At 39.2% G+C, this 18,707-nt stretch overlaps 2 protein-coding genes across 2 annotated transcripts; both read right to left on the bottom strand.

The window, feature by feature from the left end:
* Nucleotides 1-1,448: 1,448 nt before the first annotated feature.
* Nucleotides 1,449-10,110, bottom strand: rraga (Ras-related GTP binding A). The gene is made up of 10 exons (XM_054754686.1): nt 9,949-10,110; nt 9,524-9,647; nt 7,428-7,527; nt 7,263-7,329; nt 6,960-7,182; nt 4,425-4,520; nt 4,213-4,335; nt 4,023-4,114; nt 1,971-2,086; nt 1,449-1,892 (listed from the first exon to the last, which is right to left on the bottom strand). Exons 2-10 carry the CDS (start codon nt 9,548-9,550, stop codon nt 1,789-1,791), a joined length of 948 nt encoding a protein of 315 aa, XP_054610661.1. The 5' UTR covers nt 9,551-9,647; nt 9,949-10,110; the 3' UTR covers nt 1,449-1,788.
* Nucleotides 10,111-11,864: 1,754 nt separating this feature from the next.
* chmp1b (charged multivesicular body protein 1B) lies at nt 11,865-18,690 on the bottom strand. Its single transcript, XM_054754687.1, has 8 exons — nt 18,523-18,690; nt 17,781-17,878; nt 17,548-17,694; nt 17,199-17,267; nt 13,667-13,774; nt 13,554-13,597; nt 13,391-13,463; nt 11,865-12,416 (listed from the first exon to the last, which is right to left on the bottom strand). Exons 1-8 carry the CDS (start codon nt 18,536-18,538, stop codon nt 12,372-12,374), a joined length of 600 nt encoding a protein of 199 aa, XP_054610662.1. The 5' UTR covers nt 18,539-18,690; the 3' UTR covers nt 11,865-12,371.
* Nucleotides 18,691-18,707: the final 17 nt, after the last annotated feature.

Raw genomic sequence — 18,707 nt, forward strand, 5'->3', positions numbered from 1 at the left:
CTAGAGGCCTCTAAAAATGCTAAATATATTCAGAAGGTCGTAAATAGGTTTATGAAAATATTCGGTTTTGTAAATAAGGAATGCAACCGTGAAAATTCTTTCTTTACGGTCGGTCTGTAAAAAATTAACCGCAATCCCTTCAATACATTCAAGGATTTACAGAGACACTTTTTCAAGCAAGGTCCGTCACGGCTGCATCTTTCCTGGTATGTGTGAGTGACAGAAGGAAAAGCTCTGACTCGTTTGGGGAGAAGTCATTCGGTGCCATGCGTTGGTGTATAAATGACTAAAACCCGTATATCAGACGACCCACCTTTTTTTTTTTTAGGAAAAAAAATACCGTTTTATATTGAGATCAAGACAGTAAGAAAAAAGCTGGGGTGCCCAAACTTTTTCCACGGGGGCCACATACTGAAAAATGAAAGGACCACTACTTTGTAAACCAACACATGTATTTATGCTAAGAAGATATACATATTATATTGAAATAACTATCTCATCTTTGTGATAGCGGTTAAGTAGTGTATTATTAATATGAACTTTGGTCTTTGCACCCCACCACCCTCGTTTTTTTTCCTCCAAATATTTCAACTTCTATGACTTTATTCCCATAACTTATAACTTTTTCCCCAACCTAATTTTCCCAAAACTCCAACCTTATTTTGTTTTGTTTCTCATATTTCAACTCTATGTTACTAAAACGACATACATTTTCTTCATAATATTACGACTTTATTCTCAGAAAATTTCCACTTTTTATCATTAGAATACAACTCGTAAAATTACAGCTGTTTTTTCTGCTTTAAAAAAAAAGTATTCAAGTATTTCAACCTTCTTCTTGTAAATTTTCTTCTCATAATTATGACTTCATGCCCATAATATTTGGACTTTATTGTCGTAATATTATGACTTCTTCTGCAACCTAATTTTCTAAAAATGACAACTTTATTCATTGTTTTGTTTTTCGTATTACAACTTTAACAAAATAAAACGTCTTTGTTTAATATTTCAACTTTACGCTCCTCAAACGATGTTATTTTTCCTCATATTACGTTACTCTTGGAAAATTACAACTTTTTCTAGTTATCTTACATTTTTCTCTTAATATTTTGACTTCATTCTTGTAAAAAACAGCTGCAGGGCCACAAATGACCCCCAGGCTGCACTTTGGACGCTCCTGATACAAAATGTTGTTGTGACAAACTAAAGGCTAATGTGCACAGCTTGACTGTCATTTTTGTGGAGCGTATTTTGTGGCAGTACCAATTCTTTATTGAAGTCTGTCGCTGTTCCATCCATTTTCTTTACCGCTTGTTCTCATTAGGGTCACGGGTGAGCTGGATCCCAGCTGACTTCAGGCAAGAGGCAAGGTACACGCTGAACACAAACCAGTCTTTTAAATCATGTGTCCGTGTCCTAAGAAGTGATTAAAAAAAAGACACATGCGATGTATTTCTGAATAAAACTATATTGCTTGTATTTTCAAAGAACAGCACGCTTTACATTGCTGTTACATTTCATGCAGAAAAAGACATCCCCCGATCATTGGGGTCCTTGTATACAACAGCGAGGTACATGATATCCCCTTCCCCCTTCAAAGTAAACACGTTTCAATCTTTAATAGATCACGGGAGGAGACACTGGACAAAAAAAAGCATCACTGCACTTAATACCACTTAAGAAATTAGACCAAAAAATTGGGTTGTTTTTTTTTCCTCATAGTAAGTGTGATTGAAGGTGACGACCTGTGATTGGCTGAGAGGATCCACTACGGACAAACCACGCAGGCTAGCGCATACGCATGTGTAGGCTGTGTTTAGGTCCGTCCACCCGCTCCAACTTCTCAAAGTGTTTCCTAGCATTACGGATATTGATGAGGGTGGCTGCAGATGCTGTTAAAAAAAACAAAGTGAAGGCGTAAGAAGTATTCACTTGAGTCTCTCGTGAGACACGAGTCAGTCACTACTTACGAATAGACGGGTCTGACATGATGACCATGACATATGTGTTGGAGGTGAAGACATCAATGAAGGCCGCAAAGTTGGAATTCCTCACTTCCATGCTCTGGAAAGAGGCTGCCAGTTTACTGAAATACAGACACATGACTTGTAACGACAATGCACATACCTCCACCGAGGCTGAACAATCCAGTTTGGATGACTGGTGAGTGTAAAACCATAACATGCTGGGAAATACTTCTCTACTCCTATCCCGTGGGTGGCAGTATTACAAAGTGGGTGCACAGTGACACACAGAGAAAGCTTTTTTCACTGCAGCTTCACCTGCTGGATCTTCTGGGTAACTGCCTCACTTAAGCACAATGCAAGCACACAGCAAGCAGTCAAAAGTCCGGCATTTCATTACCGATACTGATATCAACCGATACTGAAGCTCTTACGTCAAACTAATGTCGTGTAATGAACCAACACATTATGCTCCTTTTACCGTGATGCCACTGGATGCATTTCACAAATAAACACTGTTTGTGCAAAATAAGACAAATACTGCAATATACAAGTTATAGAAAAAGTGCCATATCAGGGTTTCCGCTACATGTAATTGATTATGGAAGTGCGCCACTACAAAACCACCTTAAAAATGTGTTGTTTTTTTAAACTTGAAAACAATTTTACATACAGATACATATGTAGCTTATTTTTTAAGCACATAAAGCACGGCAATACATGCCTTTTGATGACATTCATACTGCAGCAGCATCACATACATATCCGATTTATATCCACCTATGAATGAGGGCTGAGTCGCATATTAAAAAATCGAAATTGCGCTGTTCACACTGACATGAAAAAAACAGATATAGGTCACCTATGAGCAAAAAAAATCAAAATTGACCTGCAGTGTGAACATGGCCTTGAGAAAGCTAGCCCTCCACACGGCTAATGTTATGTTATGTTAGTAAGGTGCATTAACCTCACTGATTTTGCGCTAATTAATTAATTTAACTTTGTCTCGGATCTTATGCTGAATTCGGGAGGAGATGATGCAGCATAGAAGATGTGCTGTTGTGGTATGTAAGTGGCGCGTTACAACAGATACACGTCACGGTGTTCAACTTGCCACATTTTCTGTGTGTTTTTTACATTTTGTTTGGTGACAAAATTGCAGCTTCATTCTTTGTTTTCCATCATTCCTTTTGTTGACTGGCCTGAGAGGTACTCGTGGTCCTCTAATTATTAGAGGAATCGTTGCACTCCTAATTTAAAGTTATTGCCAATTGTATGTTTATTCATATTTATGCAAAGCTTGGTAATAATTCCAGGCAGTGAACTTACTGAGATAGCAAACTTTTTGCTGTGTGGAGCAGGCTGTCATCACTCGCACGCCGATATAATTATCGGTAGAAGAAACGATCGACCTGAACCGATACCTCATTTTTATGTTGTCAGTCTGCCGTTATAATCAGACATCCCTAATCACAACATAACATAACATTTCACCTTGTGTTATTTGTCCATTACAGTATTCCCTCGTTGATCGCGGGGAATAGCTTCCCAAAATAGCCCGCAATAAGTGAAATCCGCGAAAAAAGTTCAAACCTTTGTTTGCATTTTAATGATCAACCTTACTTGATCAACACGAGACATTATTAAGTCACTCGTGCATATTTCACTCCTGTGATCGTGCCTTTTCGTCCTGGCGCCGTGCCGCTGTACTGTAAGCCTTTTTGTATCCTTGTTAAAACATGTTGCTGCACACGAACCCAAGAGCAAGCTAGCAATGACACAGGAGACATGGCAGGATGGCACGAAGAAGATTGATTGACAATGGTCTACAGCCAATGAGGACGCAGAAAACAATGGGCGTTGCAGACAGACGAGAGAGGGAAGAGATAGACACTCAACTTCCCACAATGCAATTCTTCTTAATAACGCTGTAATAAAAAAAAAGAAGCACTAAAAAAATCCACTAAACAGCAAATCCGTGAAAGGTGAACCGCGATAGAGTGAGGGAACACTGTCATTCTAAAGAGTAAGTTTGATGCTTTTGCTCCATGGACTTACCTACAACTGAGTTTGAACTGTTTGATAATGTTACTGATCTTCTCAAAGCGGTGAGCATCTCGCTGCTCTTTGCACTGGTAGTGGGAGATTACCTGTCATTTAAAACACGCCAGCAAAGGCAGTAGAGGTGATACATTTTTATATGGAGTCACATGTTGTGCACAGACCCTTTTTTGGGTTACAAACCTACCAGGAACGTGGCTCTCTCAAAGAGAAGGACTTCATCTGCCTCGATAATCTGTGCAAAATTTGTCAGGTTTGTCTCCAGTTGCTGGACGTTTGGGATAAGCTGGTACACTATGCTGGACCAGGCCTGTGAAAATGAAGATTTAACAACATTTCTAAGCGCCTGTTCGGATTAATATCCAACAAATACATGTGGAACCAGTGGAAAATGCCAACCTTGTACAAGGTTTCGTCCCAGATAGACGTCCTGAAACATGTGCAAGCCAAAGGTCGGGAGAGTCTCTTTAAATCTTCCTCACGCTCCTTGAAAATCTATCAAGACCACACATATTTTTGGTGTTACTCAAAATTAGAACAAACACATTCAGTACATGATGATGATGACACTAGAAAGCATCAAAACACAACAACGACAACAAAAGATCAATAGAAGAGTTTCACGATGATTAAACACAAATTTAAAAATTGTGATTTAGTGAGTCTGAATATGTTGTATAGCAGGAGTGTCCAAACTTTTTTCATCAAGAGCCACATACTCAAAAATGAAAGGATCCAAGGGCCACAGAAAAACTGCATCTCAGCTTTGTGATATAGGTGAAAAATCGTAGAATGAGTACGAACTTTGCTCTGCTCTTTTCCCATTTTTGCTGTTGTTTTTTTTTTTTACATTTTCCAAATATTTCTTTCTTCTAAAAAAATCTTTGTAAATTTTCTTCTCATATCTGAACTTTATTCCCATATCATAACATTTTCCACAACCTAATTTTCCAAAAATGCGACTGTATTTTGTTCTGCATGTTTTTCATAACATTATAACTTAAAAAAAATAAAATGTTCTCTTTAAAGGGGACCAATTATGCAAATTTTTCGGCCTTTGTATTGAGTTCTGGACTCCTATAGAGCAGCTACACATGATGACCCGCACAGAAAGCTTTCTAGATCTTCCAGACTCAGCAAATCTTCCTGCGGTGTTTCCTGCCTCCCGACCAAACCATCTGTGTAATTTACTCCAACCCCGGCCCTCCTCCAGGTACGCCTCCCGCCGAGCCCATTCCGCTGTGATTGGTCACACTCCCAAGCGCTCCCGAGGACTTTCAGACAGCTGCCGAACCCCTTTCGTCCGATTACTTACACAAAATAAACAGTTAGGACACTGATAAATTTTTACTTATAGCTTGCTCTCCTGACTCTTCAACACGACCAAATGACGTTGGAAAGGCGTCACACTTCAGCAACAGTTTGGCGGGTAACCCAGCTTCGTATTGGCCCATGTTCACAAAACAGTCCCGTGTGAAATGCCGTTTACAAATGAGCAAATTTCTTTTCTTTCTGGCCGAAAATCAGCAACTCCAACCACTTCTGCCTGATGCTTGCCTCTTTAGGCACACCCGAACAAGCATTTCCTGAGAGTCATACGTGCTAACACGGTAAACAGAGCAGAGCGAAGCAGAGCAGGGAGAGGGCAGGCCTACAGTGCATGCCCATTTAAGGAAGTTCAGGTTGCACTGATGTCAACGGCACTCTGTGTTAGAAAAAATTCTGTAAAACACAGCGTGCAGAGCCGTTCAAAACTGCTTTCAGGTCTTGCTTCCACATGCGCAAACCTCATTAACACGAGAGTACAACATTGTGACGACATTTGTACGTCAGCAAAGAGGAAAAGCATAATAGGTGCCCTTTAATATTTCAACTCTATGCTACTAAAATGACATTTTTCCTCATAATGTTATGAGTTTATTCTAATAAAATTGCCATTTTTCCCTTGTTTTCTTTTTTTTTTATACTTTTTCACTTAATATTGTAAAGAAAAAAATGTTTCTTTAATATTTCAACTTCATGCTATTAAAATGATGTTATTTTTCCTCATCATATTATGTTATTCTCATAACATTTTTCTAGGTTTTTTCAAGTTGGATTACAACTTTTTTCTTTTAATATTTTGACTTTATTCTTGTAAAATTACTGCTGCTTGTTCTTGTTATATTACATTTTTAGAACCTGGCACAATAAAAACGGCCAAGGGCCACAAATGGCCCTCAGGCCGCACTTTGGACACCCCTGATCTATAGAATTTTTGTTTGTTTTTTTTAAAATGTTTTTTCATTAAATAAGAAAATGCATAATATGGATTAAATCTGGATGCAAATAACTTCCTTGTAACAAGTCTTAATAACTTATAATTATAAGTCGTAACTCTCAGAATAACTGACATCATAAATGAAAAACCTCCCTCATGGACATGACCCTGTGTGTACGCCCACCAGTTTATGAAGGACGGTTTTATTTTTGGCGATTCCAAAAATAAAACCGTCTACAATTCTATCTGCCTTAAAGGCTGGACAGGACAGGGAAAACAACAACAACAACAACAACAAAAACAAAAAAAACGCTTTGCTACACATCTCAAAATAATAACCAGTCATCTACAGACGCTGAAGCTATAACTTAGATAATTTTGTTGGTCTTCCACGAATAGGCTAACCTAGCATGATATAAAATGTGAGTGTAGCAATTTAGCTCACATAACTATGCAAACATTGCTAACGTTTGTGTCCTCCTGAGCGTTGTTGTATGTGATATTTGGCATCTATTACATTGGACAGAGAGTTACAGTGTATGTGTCAAAAATGGAGAAAGCCACACACTCTGTCAGAGACAGGTGTTGACAGCTCATTAGAATTAAAGCTACAGACACGACTAAAACCTACCAATGCTTCTGCATATCTCACAAATCATTATCCATCATCTTACCAGGTCTCTCTGGTCCTCCTGCACCAAATCCATTTTGTGCACGAGACAAAAGACTTTAGCGTCGGGGGAGTTCTGCAGGATGGCCTCCAGACACGACTGGTAGTAATGCATATCTTTCTCCAGCTCGCGGCTCTCCACATCAAATACATAAATAAGCACCTCCACGTTCCTGAAGATGTTGTCCCTCTGGCTGGTGAAGTAGTTCTCCATGAAAGTGTCCTGTCTGGTGGAGGATGTAAGCAATGTTTTTGTTGTTTTATAACCCAATCAATCAGAAGCTGGCAACTTTAAATTTGACCCTACCCTCCACAGTCCCAGAGGTTTAGAACCAGATTGCCAAGAAACCGCACGTGGGAGTGTTCCACATCAACTATATTTCACAAAAGAATGACACGTTATTCCAAAACGAGATTAAAGAAACAACGAGCATAACAGGAAGTAAGTTCTATCACTCTTTGAGGTTCTTACTTGTAGCTCCAAGACGCCGTGTGTCTCGAGCTATGTAATTGGCAAAGATGATTGACCTCATACTGGTCTTGCCAGACCCACTTTTTCCCATCAGTAACACCTGAAAACACAAATATGACAGATCACTGGAATGACTGACACAATTCTCTTGCTACTCACTATTTAGACCATGATGGCAATGCGTTGACTCACTTTCAGTGGACAACAAATCTATACAGTCGTACTGCGCCACATCTACATTCTACTTCCTGTTTAAATATTTTAAACAGGAAACACTCTATCACGGTTTTTCAAAAATATGAATTAATAAATCATGCTGTTTTGTGGTTGAATACGCCCTATTATTAGTTTTTAAAAATGCATATTTAGGCAAATTGTATGTATTTTTGCCTAAATTAAGCATTTTCAAGCATAAAAATGGCTAAATGAACTAAAACACAGATAATGGTCTTCTTAATGGCTTAAGAAGACCATTCAAATTGGGGATGTAGGATTCTACACTGGTCACGAAGTGTCAGTAATTGTTTGGTGAGACAAGCACTAGACTTGCTCGCCAGAATAACAGGCTTTTATTGCGGGTTTAAATGATCTCATACAGGTACAATAATAATAACCCCTGACATCACTTCCTGTCCTCCACTCGGAACACATTTAGTGAGACACACACAAGTTTTATTTATGTCTTAAATGGCGTATTATCTCCAAGTACATCTACAATATGGTAACATGAATGTAAACATGGCTATAGGGGTGTTACAGTATTTCATGTCTAGAGGGCTCTAATAATGTTGAAAAACATTCAATATTTATAAGGTGTTGGAGATGAAATTCTCCGCAACCCAATAAAGGTCAAAAGGACCACTTTAGAAAATTAATTAAGCCAATTTTCCATCCATCCATTTTCTATACCACTTCTCCTCATTAGGGTCGCGGGGGCATGCTGGAGCCTATCCCAGATGACTTTGGGCGACACACGGGGTACACCCTGGACTGATCATCAGCCAATGGCAGGGCACATACAGTATCTACCTCCCCTTATGTGTTCGTTAATCTTCAGTTATAAGAAGGAAAGACTCACACACTGGTATTACATTTACAAAATCTACTGAAAAATAAGTCAGACAGAATATTTTCACATTCTTCGGATATCCGGGCTAGCTGTCTCTCCTAATGTCCTAATTGGCACAGCAATAGCAATGATTTGGACGTTGGTTCCGTCGCCATTGTTCACTACTACTACACAAGAAACTAGCTCGTCAACAAAAGTTGCTGTTGCTCACACTCAAGAAAGCACTGCCCCCTTGTGTTTTGGTAGAAGTAGTATATACAGGTTGAGATGGTATTTCCTGCTGGACATTTTGCCTGTGGCATCTCCTCCAGTGCACTTTGGGTCAGATCCAGGGTCGTCAGCTGGTGCCACCTTTCACTGATGTTTCGCCCCCTAGCCAGTATATCTCCAGGTGGGGTGGCAAGTGGCATCTTGGGACGTCTCCCTACCACTCCCTGCATCTGACCCTATTGGGGTGTCTGACCCCATCTACTATCTTTCCTCCTTAACCACAACCAGTAGCTTGCTTTTTCTGCCTCTTCTGCTAGCTCCATGGTTGCTCGCTGTAGTTTTACTCCTATTGTTCCTAGAGCGCGGAGAAGCTGGATCGATGACCTGCCAACGAAGCCCCTGCACCCGACCTCCACTGGGATATAATATATAGAATATTGCAAGTCATGAACTCAGCCCTCAGCCTTATGAAACATCTCTCATCTGCACTACAAAGCTAAATCTGTATTCTTTGACATATTTGAAGAAATTTTCAAAAAAAGTAATGCCATAATTACTTTTCCTGGTAACTAACTGGATTTATGAGGGAGTGATTCCGTAACTATTTCAATTATTTTTTGGTAACAAAGTATCAATGAACTATAACTAATTAAACGTAATTTGTCCACCATTTGGTTATTTCACAGTAGGATGCATGCAGTGAAGTTGTACACACTTGTAAACTACTACCACAATAATAATCCTGGTGTTAGAAGAACAGCCGCCCCCTTACCAACAGTGTCAATCAAAACTCAAATGGTGTCACCGAGCAGCTGACCTTTTTCTTCATAGCTGAGCTGGACATCCCCTTGAGCAGACACGATGGAATCTTCCTGTGAGCAGCAGATCAGATGACTTCTGGGTGAGTCCTGCAGCTGCTCTCCCCTTCCTCTCGCCCTCAGCTGAGGCACAAATATTTTCACTTGGGTGTTTTACTTTTCACTTCCCGTACCACATCACACAGAAGCTAAAAACAACCTACCATATAACTATAAACTGTAACAGCAACAGAAGGCTATGTATTTAGATTGAATTATATCTTAAAAACTGTGAACTAACTTTTATCTAAAGCCAATCTCTGCCCAGTAACAACATGGAAGCTAATGCTAAATTAGCTAGCAAGACAAACGCTACAAATTTATGTCAGGCAGCTTTGCCACGCTCAGACGCTAGCTCAACTAAATTAAACTAGAAATGGCGTACCTTACTTACCCGACCTGTACAGAAAGGTTACGTGTATTTAATCAATCCTAAACATGAGGTTGTTCAGGTTAAAGAAACCAGTTGTGTACATTACTTGATGGGATCAGGCAGAGTAAAGATCAGCTGCTTCCTGTTTACGCCACAGTCACATGACGTGAAGAACTTCAGTTCTGTCGGAAAGGTAACACACACGCGACTAAGAGGCTGGGTTGTCATTTCCGGTTGGCAAAAATTTTTAATATTTTATTTTTGTGTTTTAAAAAATCGTTATATTATAGTTGTACTTGCTTCTGTGTGTTAATATTGAAGATTTTGAACGACAGTTTGAAAGCTGCCTGATTTTTACATTTCATTTTGAAAACTAGGCATAAAACGTCTTTATTATGTACAGTAATTATTTTTTTATAACCATATTGTTGTGTACTCCAATAATATGGGATTTGAAAAAAACATATATAAAAATATATATAGAGCGAGAGAGAGCGAGAGAGTATACAGTGTGTAAAACTGAGTTGTTGTTTTGTTAAATAATCATTGGGTCATTTAATAAACTGATGGAATAATCCATTTAATTTCTTGTACTGTTTGCCCTCATGAGGGTAAGAGCCTGGGTACAATATTAACTGATAATTGTTAACATGTAATACATTCATGCATTATTAATCTAGTTTTATTGTTGTTATATTTATTTTTGGCATTAAAAAATGCCCCATACCTGCCAAGTATGCTATGAATTCATCCAATCCATTTTCTATACCGCTTATCCTCATTGTCCCAGCTGACTTCGTGAGAGGCGGGTACACCCTGGACAGGTCATCAGCCAATCGCAGAGAACATATAGACAATCATTGACAACGTTTACATGCAGTCAATATTCGGGTTAAGGTCAATAGTCTGTTTTTTTTAAACATTCGTAATAACCCGTTTACATGCGTGACTTGAAAAAAACAAAAAACGCACGGACAATGTTTCCACGCACGGTAAACGTCATAACGCGATGTGCGTCATTTCCGCTTCTATCTGTATCCAAAAACACCACAGGCACGGCGTATAATGCACGCCTTTGTTTGCGTTTTGGTGCTGGTACTGACCCACCACCAATACTTGACACTATAATGTGTCGCTTCCTTGATTAATGGAACGCGAGAACGTGAAGAAATAGGAAATGGAGCCGCGGCTGTGCCATCCATATCCCCAGAGCCCCACCGGACACTTTTTAAGATGCATTCGTACAAACCTTGCTTCGCGTAAACGCGGCTGTGCCATGCATGCTATATCCCCAGTGCCCGCGGACACTTTTGAAGATTCATTCGTACAAACCCTGCTTGGCGTAACTGCTTGCTCACCTTCTGATTTTGGTACTTTCTACCGTCAATAAAAGACATGTCCCTGTCTTTCACCAAACTAATGAGGTGGTTTGTTTCCCCGTCGCTCCAAAAGGGTGGGGCTTTGGGTGTCATGTTTACAGGTAGTTCCTGCCAAAGACACAAGATTCCTTTCGAATAAAACATGCACAGAACACAAATGTTCCTTTTGGTAGGGATATCCCGATAGGCGTTTACATGACCCGATTTTCAGGTTAGAAAAGGAGTAACCCTGGGGTAATATTCCGTTTTTTCAGAAGGGTTATTGGTGTTTTCATGGCCGTGCGCAGCCGAGTTATTGCTAATATTCCGGTTATGATAGGGTTATTTGTTTTTGGAGTGTGGGAGAAAACCCATGTACGCACAGGGAGAACATGCAAACTCTACACAGAAATGCCCAAGCGTAGATTGGAACACACGTCTTCCCGATCTACCGACTGTGTGGCCTACAACCTGCAATCAGTCAATACATATAGTTTTCCAACAATTGCCAATTCACTACAAAAGTAAGATATTCATAGGTTGAAAATTTATTGGAAAAAGAAGGCATACAAGTATTATAAAACTTTATTGTGTGCAATCTTCAAAGTGTAACCCCTTTCCAAATGATTAGTAAATACAACGTATCAACACATGAGGTCTATTCACCAGTAAGGGATAGGGTCTTCAACGTACACACCAATATAGGAAGAAAAGGTTTTCTGCAATGATAAACGTACAATATGAATAAGAAAATACCTTCCCACACCAAAGCTTCTTCACCAGTTATAAGGCAATGGCCTATAGATATGGTATTAAATACCACACTATTTTAAATGTATGCAAGTTGCTCAGTGTATGTGTTTTATAGTAATATCACATATGAACATTTTACACATTTTTGTTATAAATACAAAACCATTAAGAGCCATTATCAGCAGAGAGCTTTACCAATAATCCAATAGATTCTCATCATCAGTTGTAAAGAAGAGAAAGGATATTTTGTGGAAGTAATCATTTTTGTGGTGTGTGAGCATGTCCGGGCTGTGTAGTACGGTGTCGTTCCACTCCACTCGTCCTTTACATTTGATCTCTGAGTTTGGCCAACCTTTGAGACAGTTCATCCTTTAGAGAAGAATAAGCAAAGGCGGTCATTGGTGGAGGGAATGTGAGAACACATTCTTTTGTAGAAAATATCTACTACGGGTGTATATTTGACAGATGCACCATTTCACTAACAGAGATTTGGACAAAGGAATATTAGAGACACAGAATAATTAAAAAAACACTCATATTGAGAAAAAATAGATCAGTTACAAGAATAAAGACACCTTGGTTCAAAGAAAAAAAAAAGGTAAAACCCTATTATTCCACATGTGACTATAAGGCAAAACCTCTTTTTCAAGACCCGTTTGTGGAAAAACTATTTTTCATCAAAATAAAAAAACATCAAAATAAAATAGGATATCATATCTTAGCTGCTAACAGTTGTTTGATGACTTCACTTCATGAATCACCATTATCTTAAAGCTAGCATCATATCTCCTTCTCTGATGTTTGCTAACTTGCGAACAACCTTTCTGAGGCTCTGTGTGTCGCGGCTGCGTCTCTCAAGGTTATTGGTGTGTAAGACTGACAGGAAGAAAAGCTCTGACTCACTTGTGGAGAAGTGGTTTGACTCCAACTGTATGTTTGCATGTTTAAATCTCTAGACCCAGAATATAAGACGACTTGTCAATGTCATACTTTTTCTTATATTTGGGTCAGTACAGTATTATGAGAATAACAGGTTGTAACTTTAATAATGTAAGTAATTGTTTGTGAAAATTATATACTCAACAGTGTTCATCTTAACGCAAGTATTATTATGCTCATAATGCTGAGACTTTATTCTTGTAAATTTATAATTGACGACTTTACTCTTTTTACTCTTGATGACGTTATGTTTTTTCGTATGACAGCTTTTTCCCAGAGATATACACCGTTATATTTTTCCCTTTCAACAGTGTCCCTAGCACCCCTTCGCATTAATGACACATTGCCTTTGGTGGTCTTTTCTTCCCTTTCTTGCAAATTCAAAGATACTGTTGTAGCTTTACCTGTTCTGCTGAGGCCACGCTGGTACCCACTGATCCAGTCTGTCCCTGAGGGAGCTCCATGTTCAAGTCCAACCTTAACAAAAGTGCATCAAAGTCAATGACAGCACCTTAAACTGATGACGTCATTTGTGTGTGTGTGTGACTATCTCGCAAAGTGCGTTACCCTGCTTCATCGGCCAACTCATGCAGCAACGACTCCACTTGGTTCTGAAACACACGTTAGACACACAGTGAGTGCGTTTGTCTCTTAAACCAAAGGAAAAGTTTGATCTTTACTTGTGGAGTGGTCAGCGTTGTCGAGCTGCTCATTGTGTCTTCCATCTGGGCTGTCTGGACATCCAGTGTCTCAAACTGGTGCTCAAACTTGTCCATGAGAGCTGAAATCTGAAAAAGAAAGGTTTAGTACAGCTGAGTAACCAAATTAAAGTGGTACCTCGGTTAACGTTCGTCCCGGTTACCAAGTTTTCAGGTTAACATCCAGCATTCTTTCTAAAATTTTGCCTTGGCTTGCATTTGTCCGCTTGTTTAGCGTCCAAAATACCGTCCTTTTTGTTTAAGCTGTCATCTTGGATGACGCAACGAAGACAAAATCTTTTTAGAGCAACAGTGTTTGAGATACACGACGTAACAAAATACATGGACCGCACAAAAGAGAAAGGAGCTGGACCGTACCAAGACAAGTGTGCAAGACCTCCAAATTTTACGGCTTAAAGAGAAGACCGTGGTCCTTTCAGAGGTACGTAATACATACACATCTATTCCTGTTCCTGCAGGTAACAGTCTATCAACCCGGCGGCACACATTCAAACCGAGAATGCTTTTTTGCCTTTGTCATTAAGAGATCATGACAGTGTGAATAAGTTTTCCAAGATTTTGTCTTTTAAAGGCTGTGGTCTCAAACTTTTGATCAGCTGATGAACAGCCTATTTCACTTTAAAGGAAAACTACAATTTTTTTTTTTTAATTTTGCCCATCATCCACAATCCTTATGTGAGACATGAACACCTCTGTCTCTCTTTTTTGTGCGTTTTGAAGATGTTAAAACTGATAAAAAGAGACTGTTAATTACTGCACATAATGGGATCCACCTATGCCGCCTACAAAGACCACAATTAAAACACCTCCAAAAACCTCCAACAAGGTTTTATATACATGCTGTGACCATGTAGTAACAGGTACTTTCATGATGACATCTAATATTTACAGTATTTTGGCCATTTTAAGCATTACAGGAATGTCCTTCCTCAGCGCATTGATTTCCCTCCCATTTCTTCTTTTTGCATTTTGAAGCTCTACTTCACACTTCTTTAAGATCCAACACTGCAAAAATGGAAATTCTTGCAATGTTTAAACTGGTCTTAACATTTTGATCAGGAGTGTATGTAACTCCCTACCTGTGCGTGCGTGGATTTTCTCTGGGTACGCCGGTTTCCTCCCACATTCCAAAAACATGCATGTTAGGTTACCGGTAATTGGCAACTCTAAATTGTCCATAGGTTTGAATGTGAGTGTGAATGGTTGTTTGTCTATATGTGCCCTGCGATTGGCTGGCAACCACTCCAGGGTGTAACCCGCCTGTCGCCCGAAGTCAGCTGGGATAGGCTCCAGCAAACCCCCGCGACCCTGATGAGGAGAAGCGGCATAGAAGATGGATGGATGGTGTATGTAACTCCAACTCGCCAACACCTTTCTATTTCGTTCTCACTACCCGACCGCAAGATACATTCACAGGTACTCCGATCATCACAGCATCTTTATTATGTGTGTTGCGTGTGGTCTAAATAAGCAGAAAGACAAAAACAGTAAGTGGATATTCTTATTTAGGGGTGCCACGATTCCTCAAATAATTAGAGTACCTTGATTACAAAAAAATAATCAAGGATTTTCTTCTGCCTCGAGGAATCGCTTATGTCACCCACGCGCTTACGTCACCCACGCAGACGACGAGAAGAAGCGAGAGAATGCGACCAGGCAACAAAAGGAACAATGGAAAACAATGAAGTTGCAATTTTGTCGGCAAACAAAATGTGAAAAACAGACAGAAAATGTGGCAAGTTGAACACCATGACGTGTATACTTTAGCGGCACTTACATACTACAACAGCACATCTTATATGTTGCATCGTCTCCTCCCGAATGGAGCGGAAGATCCGAGACAAGGTTAATTAATTAATAATTAATAATTATCGGTGGCCGATATTATCGGACAACCCTAGTCCTATCACATTGCTAAGATATGGTCCCTGTTGCATGACAAGCTCTACCACAAATGTACAAGGAAGACTGACAGACAGTTGCTAAGCCTGGTGCAGTTGGTGTTCATGGCACAAAATAAGGACATGCTTATGTCTTTTAAAAATGTTTACCTAAAAAAAATACTACAAAAAAATACTAAACTCACTTTGCTTACAAAATATCGGGATATATATCGTATATCCATATTCAACCTAAATATATCGAGATATGAGTTTTGGTCCATATCGCCCAGCCCTAATTCATCTACAAAAGCACCATTATGTAGTCCATCAGACCCAAGAAAATACAGGTTGTTCCTGTGCATATGTGTGAATGTGAATTTAAGAAATAAAACGGTTGACTATCTAAAAAAATTAAACCAATTGGTCATTCATTATTTAGTGAAATGTTTTATTTTCTCTTGCGTATTTGGAATTGCACTTTAACCAAGGAAAAATATGTTTTTTCAGATTACTCAGGAAATGTTTCTGTAGAATACTCGATTACTAAAATATCGGATAGCTGCAGCCCTATTCTTATCACTCATTTCGTAACTCTTACTGCAGAAGTATAATTTGCTGCATTTACGTATGCTGGGAAATCCCAGAAAATACTCAAAATGTGAATTCAATTAAAGCATGTGGTGTCTTTGAACGCAACTCTTCATTGTTCCTAACACAATTCATACATTTTCAGACACACTTCAATTCAATTTTCAGTTTGTACATAAAAATATATATACAATAATCATGCCATGACATTTATCTTTCTGTTAATAAAATGGGCATATTTCTGACATAGTTGCAAATGGTGATTAATGATTAATTTAAAAACTGGGATTAATAGGAGGATATTTAGCCCCATTTCAAATCTGCTGTCACAGAAGAAGACCAGCAACGTTTGTTCGTAGTCTACTGTCATTAAGATGTTGACTGTCATTCCTGTCTCGTTGAGCCTTACAAAGTGTTTGCCTGTAAGTGTCAACGGCTTAAGTGGGACATCCATGTTAGTTGTTAAATTGTCAAAATTGGAGGTGTTCGAAATCGCCACTGCTAATTGCTAGCGCATACATGGGATTCATAATGTAAATTAACATCGTGCCAACGTATTTTTTAAATGCATTTCGTTTGCGTTTCTGTTGTCATAGAGACATGTATTTCTTTGTTTAGTTTAATAGTGCTTCAAAGTACCGTAAAGGCTTTGAAATGGAACTCATTGGGAGTCTTGAAGAGAACCTGTCTGCTGAGCTACCACCTATAGACCAAACGTTAGCAGCAGAAAACCTTTACAGTAAACACTTTTTGTTAAAATCATTTTGAGTTTGTGGATTAAAACGTTGCTCCTGAAATGTCCAGCTCGTTGGTGATGGTACACTGTGTTATTTTGTACTCAAATACAAATCTCAAATTCAAACTGAAGTGTCTTTTCAAGCTATTTTGAGTTAAAAAAAAATTTTTTTTCGCAATTTAAATCACTGCTTATCATTAAGGAGTGATATTGGGTCACACAGCCAAACCAGTTGAGAACAACTGTTTAAGAGGATATAATAAAAACAAAACAAAAAAATGTATACCTTCTCCAGATTCATGGACTTCAGAGTAACATCCATGCCTTTCACCACTCCAGCCATAGATTTTGTCACCTGAGAAGTAACACATGGTTACCACAGTGTAACCAACAATTAACTGTGTATATAAAACATCTCCTCCAATCTTTTTTTACAAGGAAAGCGTCAATTGCTTAACTTCTTTTTACACTCGTAGAATTGTTATGAATATTAGACCATTGCCTGTAGTTAGTAAAGGCTTTATGATGGTGACAGTTTGAGCCTAGAACAGATTATTTCTATTTCCACTGACTCAAACAGGAAAATAGTTTAGTTGGTTGACCACTGTATAAGGGAGTATTTTCAAACTACGTACCTGGTTCATTGTGACAGCAGTTTGGACTCTTGCAGCCACCGCATCCACTCGAGCACTCATCCTCAAGTAGGTCACTGACTGGTTCTTCTGTCTGATGGCATTCTCTGCATGGATCCTCGCCACATCTATGTTGCCCTTCTGGATGGCCTAAAGAGGCATGCGTGGAAACACACAGGGTGTTTTTAACATAGTTGTCTGTAGACGACCAGTCACTGACAGGCTGGGCGACGTACTTTCTTGACTTTTGCCTTCTCTGCTTTCTCATCTTTGTCGCATTTCTTGGAGTTTCTTTGAAGTTCTTTGGCAGCAAACTTGAGATTGAAAAGATGCTCTGGGAAGTGCCGTTAAAGCAAATACATATAATAACATCTGCTAATCTTGAATAAATTCTGAGTATGTAAGCCAAGTGTGACTCAGAGCTCCCAACTAAACAATGCAAACATTGTGAAGTCCTGACATCACAGACACAGCACACCCTACTGGAAATGGAAGTTTTGGAACCATTCAAACTAAACTACATGAAAAATCATAAATAATTCAACAAGCTAAGCTATCTGAACAAAACATTCACATCTAAGCTTGGTCTTATATGGTCTCATTATGATATATTTAACAATAATGAAATTATTTTTACAATATGCCAAGGGTCAATGTAAAATCTAAAATACGGCGCCAAAATGGCCCCCGGGCCGCACATTGGTAATCCCTGGACTGTGGCTAGTCGTTGAGGATACCAGCCATTAGCAACAAAGGTTTTTTTAAGGCCTTTAGCCGTGTAGTATTCTAATCAAAACGTAGTAGCTGTGGTTGTATAATTAAATTCGGTTCAACCATGAAGAATTGTCGATGTTTCAAGGTCTGTAAGCACAGAATCAACAGTTACAGTATCGGCCATAAATATCTTATGTTCGGTTCCCGAGCCTTCGCGTTGACATTTCAACCCTTCCGGTAGTCCGAGCGTTTTTTAAAAGATACTTTCCATGCCGGGCATTCCCTGGGTGGTTTCGCTGGTCACGTCCACGAAAACAATCAAATACAGCGGGATTTGTCGATAAAAAAACGTCGTCCTTTTCAGGTTTCGGTCTTCCTTCGTCTTCCTCACTTCCTGGTGTCGCACCAAATTCAGGCTAACGTCATCATCACGTGGTGTAGGTTCGTGT

Source organism: Dunckerocampus dactyliophorus, chromosome 16 (assembly GCF_027744805.1).
Source record: "Dunckerocampus dactyliophorus isolate RoL2022-P2 chromosome 16, RoL_Ddac_1.1, whole genome shotgun sequence".
Classification (NCBI taxonomy): Eukaryota; Metazoa; Chordata; class Actinopteri; order Syngnathiformes; family Syngnathidae; genus Dunckerocampus; species Dunckerocampus dactyliophorus.